The sequence below is a fragment of the Haliaeetus albicilla genome, chromosome 5 (assembly GCF_947461875.1).
Source record: "Haliaeetus albicilla chromosome 5, bHalAlb1.1, whole genome shotgun sequence".
Lineage (NCBI taxonomy): Eukaryota > Metazoa > Chordata > Aves > Accipitriformes > Accipitridae > Haliaeetus > Haliaeetus albicilla.
The window spans coordinates 27,822,729-27,842,100 of NC_091487.1; the positions used below are offsets into that span (position 1 = coordinate 27,822,729).

The 19,372-nt window shown below is 38.0% G+C and overlaps 1 protein-coding gene across 2 annotated transcripts in view; it reads right to left on the reverse strand.

Annotated features, from left to right (window-relative positions):
- Positions 1–19,372, reverse strand: part of MIPOL1 (mirror-image polydactyly 1) — a 199,332-nt gene that overhangs the window by 118,589 nt on the left and 61,371 nt on the right. For both annotated transcript variants that reach the window (XM_069783941.1, XM_069783940.1), the window contains exons 8-10: positions 11,502–11,631; positions 4,835–4,868; positions 4,405–4,575 (exon numbers count right to left, since the gene is read on the reverse strand). In XM_069783941.1, coding sequence (XP_069640042.1) covers positions 4,405–4,575; positions 4,835–4,868; positions 11,502–11,631 — 335 coding nt within the window. The remainder of the gene's footprint in view (positions 1–4,404; positions 4,576–4,834; positions 4,869–11,501; positions 11,632–19,372) is intronic.

Sequence of the window (19,372 nt, forward strand, 5' to 3'; positions counted from 1 at the left end):
TGACAGTCAGCATCTTTCTCCATTTTCCTTTCAGAGGATCAGTCATAAAACAGACTCAAGCTCCCCAGTATAACACAATATCTGTTCACTAACAAACATATCTTAGCAAATACAACCAAACAGTTGAGTTTGTTTTTTTAAGGGGGTTAGTACAGAAGAAGATGGATGTCAATGTTTAGCCACGCTTTAGTTGTTTGTTTTTTATTCACTTGAAAATACATACTAAAAGTAGTATCAAATATTTGAGTTTATACCATTTTATTTGTTTTCACAAATACAAAAAGTAGTTTGCATATTTGCTCAGCAATCTAGTGAATGATCTAAGATTACATACACATGCACAGCTCAATACAGTGATAGAAGTGCCTCTATCTGCTTCCTAGTAAGAAGTAACATTCATGTTTGAAATCACAAAAAAATATGCAGAGGTTCTTGGTTGTTATGGCTCAAAAAAAAAAAATTTCATGACCTTTCCAAGACATGGACAGTGCTCTTCATTTTTTGAAGAATAAAAAAATTATTCCAGTAAAATTCAAATATAAGAATCACAACTAGCTAACCACTGTCAAGTATGCTGCAATAGCAGTCCAGTTAAATGCAACTTAATAGTATAACTACTAGAAAAAGTATTGCAAAACTGCATTTCAAAGACTAGCTGAAAGTAATCTGTATTTACTTGGTCACAGGAAATGCACAGTTTATAGAATGTCCATTCTCTAGGAATGTAACCTATTCCTTACTTGAAATCAAAGCAATGTGTTTGAGCTGTGAAGGCTTTTGAGTTATTGTTTCTTATTGAGAAAAATCAGAAATCCTACAAGGAAAGCCCCAAAAGCTAGATACTACTTATATTCACTGTGGTCAATTGCCAAATACCAGGCTATTATGAAGAAAACCATAAAGAAGGATAACAGACGCAGCTTCATTAAACACAGTCAGTTCAAACCCTTATTATGATATAGGCAGTTCTCTGTCATATGGAACCAGTTATGGTGGTCACTCAAATGACATCACTGTCTCCAGCACCGAACAACAGCAAGCAGGAACACAGCAACATGCTGTTCACACGATGTGTCATGAAGCATTTAGCTTCCATTGCCCAGTGACCTCTGAACTTTAAAAACGCCTTTTCCAGAGGATAGCCACAGCATGCTAATGGTTTAGTCTATTTCTATTACTCTATTTCTGCTTTGTCTCAGCCTGTTCTCATCAATCCCTCCCTCATATTTGATGTCACCTCCACCAAAAAGAAAAAGATTTTAACTTGCAGATGTTATGAATGCCTGAGGCGACCTCAGATCTAACTTCCAATAATTTGCATTTGTTATGCTAAGCATATACATCCCCTGAATTATATCTAGTCCCTTTGTGGTCTAATGTAGGAATCCCTCTCCTATTGTTCTTGCTGTTAGCACTGTAATAACTATCGCTATTGCAATGTTAACAAAAGACTACTAATAATTCAAGTACGGTACGAATTCCCAAGGAATCATCAAGTAAGAAATGCAGGTTGAAATGATAGCTTCAATTCCAAGGACCTCTTTTCAAGATACAAGAGTTACAGCTGTAAAAGCATTACATGTGTGAAAACACAACACATGATCAATAGAGTTCTATTAATAATAATTAATTTAAAACAGTGGTATTATAAATTAAAAACGGTATCACGGTAGTACAGTTTCATACCAAATATTTAAATTTTCATTTGGTGGGGATTTATTATTTTATTAATTTATTTTTTCAACTGCACTATCTACTTAACATTACCTGTGCTTTTTACTGACAGGCCTAAAGATGGCTTTGCTAATTGTGGCACTTGAGCCATTACTATATAAAAAATAATTACCTTTATTAATTTCCAAGCTGATTACTTGAAAAAGATTATTCCTTAAACAGGCAGCTTAAAAATAAATTCAATTGTATTGGGTTTGCATGGCAAGGTTTTGGTAGCTGGGGGGGGAGGGGGGCTACAGGGGTGGCTTCTGTGAGAAGCTGCTAGAAGCTTCCCCTATGTCCCATGGAGCCAATGCCAGCTGGCTCCAAGATGGACATGTCGCTGGCCAAGGCTGAGCCCAACAGCGATGGTGGTAGCGCCTCTGTGATAACATATTTAAGAAAAGAAAAAAGTTGCTGCGGCACAGAAACTGCAGCCGGAGAGAGAAGGGAGAACATGTGAGAGAAACAGCTCTGCAGACCCCCAGGTCGGTGAAGAAGGAGGGGGAGGAGGTGCTCCAGGTGCCGGAGCACAGATTCCCCTGCAGCCCATGATGAAGACCATGGTGAGGCAGGCTGTCCCCCTGCAGCCCATGGAGGTCCATGGTGGAGCAGATATCCACCTGCAGCCTGGGGAGGACCTCACGCTGGAGCAGGGGGATGCCCAAAGGAGGCTGTGACCCCATGGGAAGTCCGTGCTGGAGCAGTTCATGAAGAACTGTAGCCCATGGGAAGGGCTCGCGTTGGAGAAGTTCATGAAGGACTGTCTCCCGTGGGAGGGACCCCATGCTGGAGCAGTGGAAGAGTGTGAGGAGGCAGGAGCAGCAGAGACGTGTGATGAACTGACTGCAACCCACATTCCCCGTCCCGCTGTGCTTCTGTGGGGGAGGAGGTAGAGAATTCAGGAGTAAAGTTGTGCCCGGGAAGAAGGGAGAGGTGGGGGGAGAAGGTGTTTTTAAGATTTGGTTTTATTTTTCATTACCCTTCTCTGATTTGATAGGTAATAATTTAAATTAATTTCCCCAAATCGAGTCTGTTTTGCCTGTCATGGTAATTGGCAAATTACCCCAAATCTCCCTGTCCTTATCTCGACCCACGAGCCTTTCATTCTATTTTCTCTCCCCTGTTCAGCTGAGGGGAGGAGTGATAGAGCGGCTTCGGTGGGCACCTGGCATCCAGCCAGGGTCAACCCACCATATCAATTAAAATGTATATTAAAATGCCCTACAATGACATTCTTCTGACATTCATAAAGTTTTATTGTCCAAGTATGCCTGAAAGTCCACTTCAACAAAGAAGCAAAAACTGACAGAACAAAAATAAAAATATCAAAAGATCTTTCTCTTTTGCTGAAAGTGTTTCTCTTAAAAGCTGCTCACTCTTCAAATGCCCTGTGCAAAGAAGAAAGAACATACACTTTTGGCAGGACTGTTGGATGTTTCCCAGTAGCTATGCTGCTCATCATTATTATAAAAGCAAAAGAAAGTAGATTGAAAAAGTTAAGTTCCACCATTAACATCTTCCAATGTTAACATCCTTTGCAGTGCATACTGGATAGACACACAAAATATTTTAAGTACCAGGCAGATGGGACTTTCAAGGTTTAAGTAGGAGAGTATGCAAAAACAATGATTGCAAAAAAAGTGAAAATTACAGGGTCTGTGAAAGGGACTGTTTTACCAGGAGACTTCTCAATACAATATAAATTCAATCAACATTATCAATACCACTCAAGATCACAAACCTGACTTTAAATCTAATAGAAATCAGTTAGATATGCACTAACTTTGGTAACTCATGTTAAAAATCTAAATTTTCAATATTGGAAGGGTCAGATGAAATTTCTTGCCTGGGATGAATACATAACGAGTTTCATCCAGTCTAAAATCTTGTGTTTTCCCAGGAGATCTATCCCCTACTTGGACTGTTCCTCCCTACAGCCTGTTCCTATTGAGCTAAATCTAGGCTAAAATCCTGGAAAGAAAACTATGGGGGAAAAAAACCAAAACAACAGAAAAACTCTTCCATGAGATGGGAAAAGCAAGGAGACTCTCTTCAGGGTGAAGAGAATGAAGACAATATTGTTCTGTGAAAATAGGAAATTGCAGGGAATGAGTGATCTGAACAGAAAAAGGACCTCAGGGTCTTTCAAGTCACGTAGCAGAAGTGTAAGACTTGGAGAGTCAAGGACCACATGCTGATTTTTATCTCCTGAATGTAAGGCAACAAAGGGAGGAATTGCTTGTATTGTTGCATGTGGTACTGTTATCTTCCTTTAACGTATATTTCTGCCACTTATAACCCTTTACAAATCCTTGAGCCCCAGTTAACTGTCATCCAATGCATTATACCAATACAGCATATGGCAAAACTAAGCCCTTAATAGCTTTTTAGATTGGTCAATACACTGAAAACTACTTTGTTTTAAACAAGGAGACAGCTACTTATCAGGTGCAAAAAATATAAAAATAACTTTTCTCATGAAATGCATTGATGCCATTTCAATGGGCATTATTACCATGAAGAAACAGTTGATCATTAATCAGCCATTTACTACAAGGACTCTCTTTGAGATTTTCAACAGAGAAAAGTAAATGAAATAATTTTCTTCCCCAAAAGTAAAAAAAAAAAAAAAAAAAGAAGAAAGAAAGAAATTTGGTATTGAGTGATTATATACTTGTAGAGACTTACTTGAGACAAAGCAGCATCCCGTTGTTCTATTACTGCATTCATTTCCTCAGCTATTATTTTCTTTCTACGTTCTTTGGTCCTGTGTATTCGATTCAGAATTATAGCTCCATTCTTCAGTATATCTATCCCTGTGTCTGCATTGTTTATTCTGTTCAGTAATTCCTGTAATGTCTACCAACAGCATTATATGTTAGTCAGACATGAAGTTTTAATATATTTTATTTAATATAGGGTTTTAATTAATAGGCACATGTGAATTGTAAATTGACTGAGTGAAGTTATTGAATTTTCATATTGCAGCAAAGATGTACATTATTAGTGTGTCAATTCTTCTTTTTCCCACATCTTAGTTCTTGAAACCCACTCAATTGAACTTAAGCCTCTAAGATATAAGACTGACATCAAGAAATCTCCTCAGAGAATGGCTTACCATGTCATTTTCTTCAGGGTTAATATTTTCTAGCCTAGAAAAAAGGGACACAGAAAGCCTGATCAGTAGCATTTCCTTAGTGCAGCAAAATGAGTTCGCTTTTTAAATCTTTAGAACCTCAAGTAATTTCATTCTACTAGTCTTTAGAGTCAACCATGACACTGAACATATTAAAGTGCCACCTGCTCGACTCCATCTTTCAATAATGCTCCATATCTTCAGCACTGACTTCAGACTGTTAAGTTATTAATGTTTACTGCTATATATGACTACAAGGATCAATTGTTCATATGTGCTTAGATGAAGAAAGTTCCCCAGCGATAGAAATGACTGATGCTCTTATTTTATTTATTTCTGGGCTTACAACTTTTACCTGATGTATTTTTGTTGTTTTTACTGCACCCCAAATGAAACAGGACAGGACTTTTGTGGAGGTTTGATGGTTTTTTTTCATTTTAATGTAATTCTTTTTCTACCTCTCTCTTCCAAAATGAGGAAAAAACCCTAGTTGAAGTTTCCTTAAAAATATTTTCATTTTACATCTTGCATAAAATAGCAAGCTAAGCCAATTCTCTGCAAGGTCCTTATTTAATTCTGGAACAACCCCCCCAGCAGTTTCCTCCCTTTCTGTTTCAACAGAACATATATTGACCTGTCAAATACAAAGATGATATGAGGAATTTAGTAATACAACATTGAACATTGGCTGTGCAAAAGCAGTGAGTGATAGCACAAAAATCTAATAAATGGGATAGAACACATTTTATTTCACCTAAGGTTAGTTATATGGACAGCATATTATTTAAAACACTTATGTGTATTTTAAAATTGGAGAGACTCTTTTTCTGGAAAAATGAGCATATTAAAGTTATCTTACCACTCCATTGCTACTTAACAGTGACTTCTACTAAAAGTAGGTCTGTCACTAGCATATGATATTTTAAGACAGATATAGTTCCATTAAACATCTACTAAACAGTAACACACGCTTTTTGAACACTGCTGTGACAGGTGCTGCTCTGAAGCCAAGATTTTAGCTAGTAAACATCATAGAGCACTTGACAGCACACTAGCACCTTTTACATTAAAGCATTAGTTTTACCAGATAACAGTACATAAGGCATAGTAAATCAACCAGTACAGAAATTAATTCTTTAAGTAAAAAAGAAATAATTCAAAATGTACTACTAGTGTACAACAGCTGGTATATTCATATGGAATTCACAAGCAGTAAATACTCCAACATATACAGTCAGCACCAGGACAAAGCAAAACAAAGTAAGAGCTAACCTTTGCTGGGTTTGACTTGTATTCATAAAGTAACACAAATCATAAAATAACAAACATATTAGAAGTCCAAATTCTCAGAACTGGCTCCTTGACTTGGCTCCTTGTAGAGTTCGTGCTTTAGGTTTTTACATTGCTAAGTGCCACTTCATGTGGGACTTAAAAATGGATCTCCAGCTAGTTTGTATTCACAATGAAAGGAACGGTATTTGTCAAAGTAAATTGGCAGGACTGACCCGGCTTCTCCAGAGGACTTCTACCCTGCTAAAAGTGTGGGTCAACAAAATCACCCAGCCGACCAACAGGCTGGGTAAGCAAGACACCTTAGGGAGAAATGGGGGTGGGAAAAAGAACAGGAACTTCTACCGTAAGTGTAGCCCTTCAGCATACTACTGCCACAAGGCATCTGTCTGTAGGTGTACATACACCTCCTTAGGTGACAGTATTTTTTAGCAAGCAGCATTCAGAGCTGTGTATTTGCCCTGCTGCATCTCCCTGTGCTGTGCATAGGCAATAAGTGACCCTCAGATCTCTCATAATTTTAAACAGCAGTAACCAAGGATTCCTCTTCCCCCCATTTCTACACACGTTCTGCTAATGTAACCCTTAGGGCCAACAGAACTGAAAGAATTTTGGTTGTTACAGTTAAATAATGACAACAGAATTGCTCCAGCTGCTAATTTAAAGAAAGCATTAAAGCTTTTGATAAAGGTTGGCAGGCTGTTCAATATTGCCCTCTTGTAAAGATTTCTGATTGGAGTAAGTCCAAAGCAGATGGAAAGAGTGACCTGTGCTCTAAAACTTGACAAGTGTGGCACAAGTAGCCAATGTTCTTTAAAAAACGCCAAACCTCTATGTGCTCCACATCTGAGACAGAGAACTTGACCTTTTTAACAACCAGCATCAGAAAGAAAATATTAAGGGTGGTAATTGGAAAAGTTCCAAGATTCCAGAAGAAACTCCAAAATGAAATAAAATAAACCAAGTCCCTCATGGCTCATCCCATCATCTCTGCTCCTTCCAAAGGATTAGTGGAGTGGTGAGGTGAAGTCCAAAAAAATTTCCATTCAGCCACAGTAAACAACTACTTAGAATAAAGAGGCTGAGAAAAGTAATTTCTTCATAGGGTTGACTCTGCTTCTGAGAATGCAGCACCTCAATTCAACTCTTCTCAGTCACAGTCCTGGCTTGCTGCTCCCATTGCAAAATGCCAGACATCTAGGCAGAGATAGAAACGCGTGTCTTATGACCTCAGCTGAGATGTTACTGCAGTTCGTAAAGATGCCCAGTGTTCTGAAAAGCCTGAGTGCTGGAGCCAGACTGGTGTTCCAGCAGGAATCTTGGCTCCACTCAACCATTTCTTGTTTGCAAGGTGTATGGCTGCATGAATAAACATCCTGTAAGCTTAGAATAAGTAGACCCAAAGAAAAGCGGCTGAGCCTGTTGGAGGCAATCCTGCCTTCTTGGTTCTGTAATGCCCAAAGATTTCCAAAACAGCAAAGAACTTCCTTCAAAAAAAAAAAAAAAAGAACACAAACCCCTCCAAACCAATGATGACTACAGGAAATGTTTCCCTGTACCATATCATTGCTCTTTTTGGAAGAAATATCCCATTATCTAGAAGGTGCTGCCACATAGAGGACTGATATGGGTCAGGGAAGAGCTGTGGTCAGCTTCACCTTGGTCAGGTTACACAAATAGATGCAGTCACTGTGGGCTGAGGTAATACTGAAAATAAATTGGTGGAATGGAGCAAGACATCTTTGAAGTTTCTTACATTGTCCGATATGGCTTAAGACATTCCTATCACACTTGCAGTTTGACTGAATGGGTAGCAAAGTAAGGAAAGAGGCAGATATTAAAACATCTGATGCAGTGAAAATGATGATTACATGAACATAAAGAATGAGTTTTTCTCCCTTTCAAGGGATTACGTACAACAATTAATGCCCAGTAATTCATTACCATTAAGTACTTGGTGCATGAATGATTAACAAACTTTAACAAACTTTAAAGTGGGCACAAATGAAGCTTTTGGGCTCTCTACTTTTCTGGCTTTTGTCAATTAGGATTTTTCTTTTACTGCTATGACGACTAACACTAAAACAATAAAAATAAAAGCATGTAACATTTTTCAGAACCCTTCAGCAACATCTTTGTGCTCTGTGGGAAACATAATCCTGCTTGGGATCTGCCTAAGGATTTTGTTCATGTCCAGGATGCCCTCAGTGACAGCTCACACAGCACCGAGGACATGAAAAACTTGGGTATGATTCTTCCCAACAAGCTGCCATTGCCACAGTCAGTCTCTGTAATGCAGAATGGGAGACCCTGGAAAATACTGGAACTATGATCTTAGAGTACACATGCAGCCTGGCAAGGACAATTCTTTTGAATTAAATTGGTTTTGTCCCCAGTCTTCTGTCCTGGTGTTGGCTGTCATGACAGCAAATATCACACAGAAGCCTGACCTGCACCCTTGAAGAATATACAGGAAAAGACACTAGCTACAGACAACAGCTCACTGGTTTAGGCAAAGAGTGATGTATATCAGGTATTGAACCAACAGTAGCTGGTTAGCCCATCGCAATTTTACCTGTGTTTGGTTGGTGTTCACAAGGAAATCTCCTATGCCAATTCTTAGAGTGTGAATGGCATCAGGGTATGAGGCCTCTCTATAAAGGATCAGAAAGAGCACCCAAGTGGATGGCAGCAACAACAATTGCTATTCTCTAAATGATAGCAATAAGGTATAATAGCTCAGCTCCAAGCTACCAGCCAAGGGAGTTACTGACCCTCTCCTTGGAGCAAGTACCCTTTTTGTCATTACCAGTGTATCCAATGCCTTCTGCAATGACATTCATTTGGGGAAGGTAGCATGCATGTTCTCCAATAAATGGAGTTTCTTCCCTTTTTTCATCCTTTGGCTTAGAACTGAGTTGGTCTTCCAGTACACGAGTGAAACAGGCAGAAGGGGTTGAAGGGAAAACAAGTGATGTTGTTCTGAAGGATTCATGTGTGTCAAGACCTGCCACATGTGTGTCTATGGATTCCACTGTAGAGGCAGGGTCGATCTGCTTGAGGGTAGGGAGGCTCTACAAAGAGAACTGGACAGGCTGGATCGATGGGCTGAGGCCAATCGTATGAAGCTCAACAAGGCCAAGTGCCGGGTCCTGCACTTCAGTCACGGCAACCCCATGCAGCGCTACAGGCTTGGGGAAGGGTGGCTGGAAAGCTGCCCAGCAGAGAAAGACCTGGGGGTGCTGGTTGACAGCCGGCTGAATATGAGCCAGCAGTGTGCCCAGGTGGCCAAGAAGGCCAATGGCATCCTAGCCCATATCAGAAATAGTGTGGCCAGCAGGAGCAGGGAGGTGATTGTCCCCCTGTACTCGGCACTGGTGAGGCCGCACCTTGAGTACTGTGTTCGGTTTTGGGCCCCTCACTACAGGAAAGGCATTGAGTTGCTGGAGCGTGTTCAGAGAAGGGCAACCAAGTTGGTGAGGGGCCTGGAGCACAAGTCTTATGAGGAGCGGCTGAGGGAACTGGGGTTGTTTAGCCTAGAGAAGAGGAGGCTGAGGGGAGACCTTATCGCTCTCTACAACTGCCTGAAGGGGGGTTGTAGTGAGGTGGGTGTTGGTCTCTTCTGTCAGGTGGCTGGAGATAGGACAAGAGGAAATGGCCTCAAGTTGAGGCAAGGGAGATTTAGGTTAGATGTTAGGAAAATTTTTTTTACTGAGAGGGTTGTCAAACATTGGAATGGGCTGCCCAGGGAAGTGGTTGAGTCACCATCCCTGGGGATATTCAAAAAGCAAGTGGACAGGGTACTTCAGGACATGGTTTAGTGGGCATGGTTGATGGTTGGACTCGATGATCTTGAAGGTCTTTTCCAACCTAAATGATTCTACGATTCTATGATTCTAAAAGCAGCAATATGCCTCTCACACACTTAATAACCTGTGATTTCTTCCAGAAACCCAAAAGTCATTGACTAGGTCTGTCGAGCAGAATAATTAATTTGCTGCAGGACTTGAGCGCTTTAACCCCAAAGATCTTGAGTTTACGCTGACAGCTTATACACAGTTTCATTTGATGTTTGGGGCCGTACAAAGCTTTCTTGCTTTCTTTATTCTTGGAACATTATAAAATTAGAAGAGTGACAGAACAAATTGGAAAGATCAGAGTAAGGCTCATAGTTCTGATGTCTCTTATGGGAATTTAACGCACATTTGTAATTTCCTCAGAGGCTGTTGCTCAAAGCAAGATTTCAGATGCACATACACCTACAATAGGTTCTGTAGAGATATTTACTCTAACAAATTGTGCACTAATTCTTGTGGGAATGGAATCTCCTAGTCTTGCTGTTGAGTCATACTTACAGGCTGTGACAAACTCTAGCAACTTGTAAATTCCAGAGTAATGGTGCACAAACTATGTGCAGAATATTGAAATTTATTTAGATAACATTCTCTGGCCTTACCTACAAAAATACCCAAAAGAACACGACTGGTTTTCTGCCATAAAGAGGAAAGAGTGTTCTTAGTAGAAACAATTATTTTAAAAGTAATCACCTGCCATTTAGTTAACTAACAACTGTACCTATTCAGTCTCCTACCTTGAAAAACTTCTCTGTTTGCTTTGTATTTCTCTTGGCAGAAAAATAGGAGAAATTTCTCAGCTGCTCTAAACTTTGGGGGACTACCATAGACGGTAACCAAGATGAACACAACTTGGATGGAGAAGGCAAATTGTAGCTTCAAAGCTGCCTATATTCCAAAGTGAGAAAAGAAACTGTTCTTGATCTTCCTCTCCTGACTTAACAGGTTTGTTTAACATGAAATTGCCTATTTCTGTTGTGTTAACATGGCATACATAAAATTCTATGAAGTATTAATTATACCCTTATTACCTTACAAACTGCTCCTATACTAAAGATAAGAAAAAAACCATGTATTTTTACTACGTCACCCACATCATTAGTAGAAATTTTGCTGAAGGAAATGTCTAGTGGGTTTAATGGCTTGATTGATTTCCTATACATTGCAACCTCTGACTGACATTCTGGTACTCCATGTCAAAAGATCCCTATAAAATGCAGCATTCTTCTTATTTATCCCTGAATAAATCAATACCAAAGCTTTTGATTATATTTTTAATTTTTGTGATCAAAATTATTCACCTTGCTCTCAGTCTCCAGAGAAAATACGGTCTTAAAGGATGGCTAACAAATTAACCAACAGCCAAGTAAGACTAACACTAGCCTGGTATGACATCATAGAGAAGTTTCTGCTAAGTTCTCCTATATAACCACTGTCAAGCAGTTTATGACAGTCACAGACTGACAGAACAGCCTTTTTGCACAGGGCAGGGAACGTATACTTACTCTTTGAGGGACTCTTCTAAACGCTGGACTCGTAGAAATGCTTCATCTCTCTCTTCATTGGCTAACCTAAGCCTTGCCATGACAGCCTCGTCACGTTCCCGTTGAGCAGAATAAACTTCTTCCACCAGAGCTGCAAAAGTAACCAGTGTGTTTAACAAACAAGTTTGACAGGGAAAGACACTATTAGATGCACTTACGTGGGCCTTTGCCAGCATCTCCTAAAATCAACATTTCTCCACTGACCTCAGATTACTCTGGATAAGGTCGATACTACTCTTCGAACACAACAATAAATTGCTGTTGATTGCTAAAATGAATACTTTAAGGAATGAAATAAAGCTATGTGTTTTAAAATTCACCCCTGTATAATCAAACAGGGAAAGGAAGTGATTTGCTTTGCATTCTGAATACTTGTTTAATGGGAAAGTAATTCTTAAAGCTCAGAATCATATGAGACACAAGTAGGTTTCTTCTAGGACATCGAGTTAAAAGTAACGATCCATTAAAACTACTTCTACCATCACACTGCTTCCTATCAGGGTGGCACACTGCTATTAAATATTAAAAATTCTAATATTTTCATAGTCTGTCTCTGGTATCACAAGAGTGGCACAGCTGGCATCTCTCCTTCTCTGCCAAGCCTTTATTTTATTGTGTAATATACTGGTATATTATCTGTTACGGCATACATGGACCTTGCAGCATTAGGTGCCAATAAACTAAGATTTACTGTCTATCCTTGGGAGCAAACTAACACCTTCAAGTCATTCCTCATCCTGAGCTTACATTTTCCCCCTGCCTCTCCCCTGTCAATATGTCTAACACCATCTCTGGCACACTGCCAGAATCCTTACCTCGACCCTGCCTCCACTAAAATCTTTATTCATACTTTCATCATTTCCCTCTGCAATACTACAAATCTCTCCTCATAGTCTTCATAAAACCCAGCAGTCAAAATGTCTAGGGACTTTCAGGATGCCATATTAAGACCGCTGTCACTCCAAGACAGAGGACTATATCCTCTCCGATTGCCACAGGCACCTCCAAAACACTCAGCTGAGGTCTGTAGGTTCCAGAATTCTCCATGCTCCCCTTCTAGTCTGCCAAGCTGGTGTTTAGCCACAGTCTCCTAACACCATACTACAGTCTCTTTCAAACTTTGGCATTTATTTCTCAAGAACCTTCTGTATTAAGCCTTTGCTGCTGGGTTTCCTTAACCCCTTCAGAACTCCTGCTCCTCTCTGAACCACTGCTTAAGTCATTAAGATCTCAAAGAAAGGCTTCCTTCCTCCTCACTTTAGCCTAAAGCTTTTATCCCAACACTCTTCAATTGACTTTGTTGCCTCTATGTCAGTTTACTCTTACTTCACCTTTGTACATTACTTTACAAAAAACTTCACGGTGTGATATAACACAGAACACCTTATGGTTCTTCACAGCATGGAACTATAGGAACATAGCAGTACATTTTGGTAGCAGACATATTGCTTGCACAAAATACACTTTATCGGTACCAAAAAACCCCCCAAACTCCCCAACCAACTGAAATACAAAAAGTGGTACGTTTCTGTACAGTTCACAAGCAGCTCAGATAACCAGGGATGTAAGACAAGTGAGAAGATGAACAGAAGAAGAGTCAGGAGAGATGAATTAGGAAGATGTTCCAGGTAGGAAGGCAATCCTCTTGTCCTCAAGCTGGAGAAAAGAGTGTTATTCAGTAGTAAGGAAGCATTTTTTGCAGGTCTAGCAAAAGGTTGCACAATAACAGCAGACTGGACGAAAGAAGACAGGGAAAGGCTAAACGTTATGTCTGGAAGTGCAGTCCCTCCTCTCACAAAAATCTGCAGTAGAGCTGCTAGCCTAGCCACCAGGCCAGAGGAGTACCAAGTTGTGTCCCAACAAAGAAAAAAAAAAAAAAAAAGAAGAAATTCAGCATCAGAAGCACAAATCTTGAAATGTACACAAAATTTAACAAACAAACAAACAAAATTTAATTCTCTTTGAGTATTTACTTGTTCCACAAGAATAGTGTCTTTTTTCTTAAAGATTGATTTCCTCTGTTCGCAACAAGAAAGCTTTGCTTGATGTGGAATGGAAAAACTAAGGCATGAGCAAAGCAGCTGCAAAACTGCATGTGCACAGATTGGTAGTCAGGAATAAGTTTGCAGCACTTGCAGAGGATAAGTCTGATATCTGCAAAGGTAGGTGGCTCCGCAAGAACAAGAACAAATTGTATGAGGTGGGGTGTGCATTTCAGCTCACCAGACTTCCACTTAGGTTGCTGAGATCTTTGATGGCAGGGAAACTAGTGCCTCAGCATTGACTGCCTGGGTAAACTACAATGCAACTGCTATGTCCCGGTCAGATCTGGAATACACAAGCAGTTTAATTCTGTATGGTAATTATTACCTATCTGTACCTTAATATATTTGTTTACCATAGTTTTTCCAGTAAATTATGTCAGTTTATCTAGCATCATGCCAGCTACACTGCACAGAGAACCCTCTCCATGTAGCTACAAGTGGAAACATTACATAATTTTCATAATGAAAACAATTGCTGGAATGAGTAGAAAGCTGTCTAAAATAACCAAAGATTTGGCACTCATTACTGTTGTGGGGTTAATTATTTTCCAGATAAGTTAACTTCCTTCTAGTCTCTTTGAGCGCATCCCTTCTTCTGTCTCTTTATAACATTCCCACCTCAGCGTGGAAAACCACAATTTGCTGACTGCTACAATGGATCTTGAGCATACAAGTACACTTAGAGGGACTGTGTTTTGACACATCTAATTCCCTCTCTGTGTAACTATAACCAGTGGTAATAATGACTATACAGGCTTTTAAAAACCAGATTATTGCTTATTTGGCCTTAAACCAAAGTAATGTATATATAACAGTATGAAAACATTCAGAAAAAGAGAGAGTCCTCATCCAACTCATTTTAATGGTCTACAGAAGGCTAACTCACCTGATCCCTTTACCAGCCAAAGCTTCTGCTGAATTTAGTTCAGACATTTCTGTTATCCAACGCCTACATTTCTGGCTCTATTTAATATTTTACAAATTCCTTTTTTTAATACTATATGGAATATTTTAACAGTTACACAATTGCAGGTAGTCTGAAGTATGACGTTGTTAACAATAACGTTCACCATTCAGATTGAGCTGTGGATGAGTCACAAGTAAACGTTCAGGACTGTAAGGATCATTGGATTCTTCAAATAAGCCACTGAAATACATACACCTTTGGGTTGCAACGTAGCAGCAAACCAAAACATTTTGTGTCATATTTAGGAAAGTATGTAATGTATAAGCTGTTCTATGAAAAGTATATGAGAGAGAGTGACATAAAAATTCTCCATATTAAAAAGACTAAAGAATATCCAGATTATCACCCCTATGCTTCTTAAAAATGCCAGGCAAAAATTAATTTAGAGCAACAAGTCAGGCTCCTAAGTCCGATTCAAGATATGGCATATCCAGCAAAATACTAGCCCCATACTGGCACACTGACTTGATGCCTGTTCCAATGAAAAAAGTGATCCAGCTACTTAGTCACCAACTGCTCTGGTCGACACCACAAGGTTTTTCTTGGAGACCTTCCAATGGCGCACCAACCAACCCCCATCCTGTTTATCTTGAGGCCTGACCAACAAGAAACACAAATTCTTATAGAACTTGTGTTTCAAGCAAGAAAATGACACACAAAAATGAAGTATGAATAGTCAAGCATTAAGCTAAAATGAATTGTGTCATTTACTAATTCATATACATATGACATTCAAGAGTTAAAATATTTAAATCCATAGTGCTAAATTAAGAAAAAAGGATTATTTTCCAATGCTTGCAAACATTGTAATATATACAAATATGATATTACTATTTAGTTGCACAAACTTTATTTGCTTTGGAATAATTTAATAACATCTTTCTCCTTGTAACTAAAACCCCTGCATACTCTAAAAGAGCTCTTTATTTTAAAAGAATCATTATGCTAAACTCATCAATTCTAAAACATTTTTAGTTTTTAGTAAAGAAAACAATTGTAAACAGAGAGCTTTTGTAAGGTAGATAGCTATTACAAAGTTCACTTAGAAAATCAATATAGCATTTTAGCTGGAATTTGCTCATTAAACACCCACAGCTCTAATGCAAATTATGATGGAATGAATAAAGCAAATACATATGCTTCTTTCTTTTTATTAAATGTAAAATCTACTGTTAATTGCATCTGGTATGTCATATAAACTTTTCTCCTTAACTATTAAATGGAAGCTTTTACAAAAGTCATTAGAGATTCTCTTTCTTTGACTTGTATAAATTTCAATATTTGTTCAGTAAAGGTTCACAGCAGTTAAATTACATTAACAAATATTATTAGCTACTATGTAAGCCAACTAAGTAAAATACTTATATTGCAGGTAAAACAAATCAATGGGTGTTTACAATAATATTTGGATATGTCCATTTTTAAACAAGCTTATCAAATATCATGTAATTCTTAGTCAAATGAGAGAGACTCAAAGTAGATTTTTTCTTCCCAAATACTCAAATTTGTTTAGTAAGCTAATTGTTTTCTAATATGGGCAAAAGTAAATATGAAGAAGATGAACCATACTGAGTATGAGTTTACTGAGTCAAAGCAGTGTACATATTTTCTTAGTTGAACCTGATTCTTTTGGCAAACCTATCTTCTACACTTTTTAAACTACCTTTAAAATACAGCAGTAGTAAGAAGGTGTGTTGGAAATCATTCTAGTTTAATCAGTGATTCATGATTTTCCAAACAACAAAACTTTGGGGGAAGGGAGAGAAGCACAGTTCCCAGGAAAAAAGTCTGTTTGTTGATTTCCTAGAGGTCATCTGTGTAAATAAAATAACTGAATAGGAGAGGGAAGAAAGAAGAAATTGTTAGGACTTAAAACATCTATGGTAGCAGAAGTCACTTCACGTTACTCATTAAAAAATGTAAAATCCAGAATACAGGCCAGACCTTATAAGGAAAAGATGAGATCACTACCCACACTATCTCAGAAGATACAGTAAATATTATAACACTCTAACAATTGGCTTTCAAGCTAAGTCAGTTTTACAGAAATAATAACAATATTTTGGAATTTGCAAGGTGTTTCACATTAAGATGTGATGAAATACTGCTTTTGGCTTTGGACTATGTGGAAAAAAAAGTGATTCAAGAAATAGTACATTTAAAATTTTGCTAATTGTTTTTGTAACAAGCACTAGTTATACTGATCAGTTACTTCCAAGGAAAAGACATGGTGAGAAAGTTTTTCCCTTAATAACAATGTATTGTTGCAGAAGGTCAGGGTTTTGCAGTTTAAGATTTAGTATTCAAGATCAGTGGTTGCTGAACAATAAGTGACTTGGGATTTTCTTTGGCATTGATTCTGGTACATTCAAAGTAATTTTGCTTGTTACTCACACCATTACAGCAAAAAGAAATACAAATGACGTGATAGGTTTTTACAGAAAAGGCTCTGAGCATCTTAAATATTCAAGAATTGACTGAAATAATAATAATTAATGACTCAAAAAATTTTTTGATGCATGACTCAACTTCTGTTGCATACAGGTATACAGCTCTAACATAGGAGTGAATGTTGAACTCATGAGAAAAATGAAGCAAAGAATATTTTCTGTTTTATGCCTTTTGGAGATGTATATTATTCTGAAGGAAAAGTAGAAACATGAAAGAACTTGCTTGGCCAAGTCATACTTAGAAGTCAAGATTCCCGCAATGAGCTTCTTGTTTATCCTGCTCAGTTGCTTCCACGAAAAAACTGTCAGCTGAAATTTATCCTACATAGAGGTTTAACCGAAGCTTTTTAGGGATTTTTGTTGTGTCTTCAGTTTGGATTTCTGAGTAGCAGCTACATGAATGTGAGGAATTAGGGAAGCGCACTGGATTTTCACTTTCATCAGTTCTCTCATTCCAGTCCACCATTGCTGGGTCTCTGTCTGTCTAATCACAGGAGGACTTGGAAACTATCCTTGCCATTTCCAGATGGGCCACTATGATTAAATTTTTATTTAACCATATGGATACATGCTTGTTCTCCTTAGAGAAATACAAACATGTATGTATTTGTTATCTAGTCATTTTAGGAATCAAAATTCTCTGAGACTTCTTTCTACTAGGTTTAATAACTGTGTTCATAATTCTTAAATAAGAAATCAGTCTTATCATAGCCCAATAAACAAACAAACAAAAAAAGATTTACTGCATTGCTATGAAAGCCTTTAAAATGTGTCATTAATTGGTCTCTGCACATACATGTTACAAAATGCGGATAATCCCTAGAAAATTTCAAAGCCTAAGGCCCTTACACAGTTCTCGTCCAGGTTAATGGCAAACTACCATGAGCTCCAGGGCTTACTGTTGACTTAAAAATAGTGCTGAAATATTCTATTACGAAACGGACAACTTAAGTTCCTAGCTTTTTTTTTGAAAGCTACCATTCATTTTCTTTCAGTTACGATGTATAACTGAAAAATAAAAGCAAAATAGTGATAAGAAGATCATAGGAAAACTACTTAGGAGTTTTCACTGGTCTATACCAGGAATTATAGACTACAAGTCATTTACACCCAAATGTGACTTTATAGATAAAGCAATCTGAACAAACACTGATAGAACACAGTGACTTCTTTATTGCTTTGTGTTTGTTGTATGTATTTAGTACATAGCATTCATCTGCTCCTACACTTCCAATGCTATAAACAGAGTGTTCTTAATAAAAGGCTAAAGTTGCTTAGTGGCAGCTCTGCATAGGGTTTTCTTTGTGTACTCAGATCCCAATTCAATTAAAAAAAAAAATAAAGTGGGAGAGAATAGGAGAGAGTATTATACACAGACCCCAAGGCAGTTCTTGTGAAAGCCAATCCCTGTACAATACTTAAGCCTCTGCTTCTAATACACTAAACACAGCTGACTTAAAAATTCAAACCATAATGCTGTTAAACTTTTTTTCAGTGAATAATTACTGATGCCTGAATATTTACTTTAGGGGGAAAAATATAAATGTTGCATTAAAGTTTGTGATTTATAATTTGACAGGTTAAAGAAAAGGTTTTGTAATACCCCAAAAAGTAGATTATTTGCAGACCTTTTTATTCCTGAATAAACCCCAATTCTTTATGTTCATCTAGCACTGTAGTGGGGAAGAGAGAAGGGCCAGATTAATCCTAACAATATGCAGAAGATACTGGCTTGCTTTTCACATAAAAGCTCCACCCATAAATAGGTTAGGAATTTACATTTTAACCTATGCCAGCTCATTGTACATTGTACTTCAAAGAGCTGCATGCAACTTTTTGACAATTAACAATTCCAACAATCTGAAAGTAAAATTACATTGTTTCAAATCAAGCTGTTAAAAATTAAGCCAAGATGTTCTCAGTCACAAGAACACCACCTTGGGGTTTTTTTCCTGTCCTTTAGATGGTTTGTCTAGCTCCCCTAAAGAGGATTCAAATCCTACAGTTATTTTCAAAATTCTGTTATTTACCAGGAAATATTTTGAAAAAATATTCAGGAAATAGTTTTGCATAATGAAGCATTAATAGGACAAACCCCCTAAGAACTACAGAGACTATATATACAAATGAATTATGCACAGAAAACTGAGTTAGGGAAGTATATGCATTACCTACTTAAACTGTAAAATATCATTCATATTTAGGTTTATAAACACCAGGGTTGGGAACTATTGAGTTCTTTTGGCTAAAGCCCAATATTGGCCTTATTTCAGTTTAATTGGAAGAGGATCTTGAATTCATCTTCTCCATGAGATATCAGGAACCTGGATTTCTGTTTGTACCAAAGGTTAATAAGAAATGTGTCTGCAA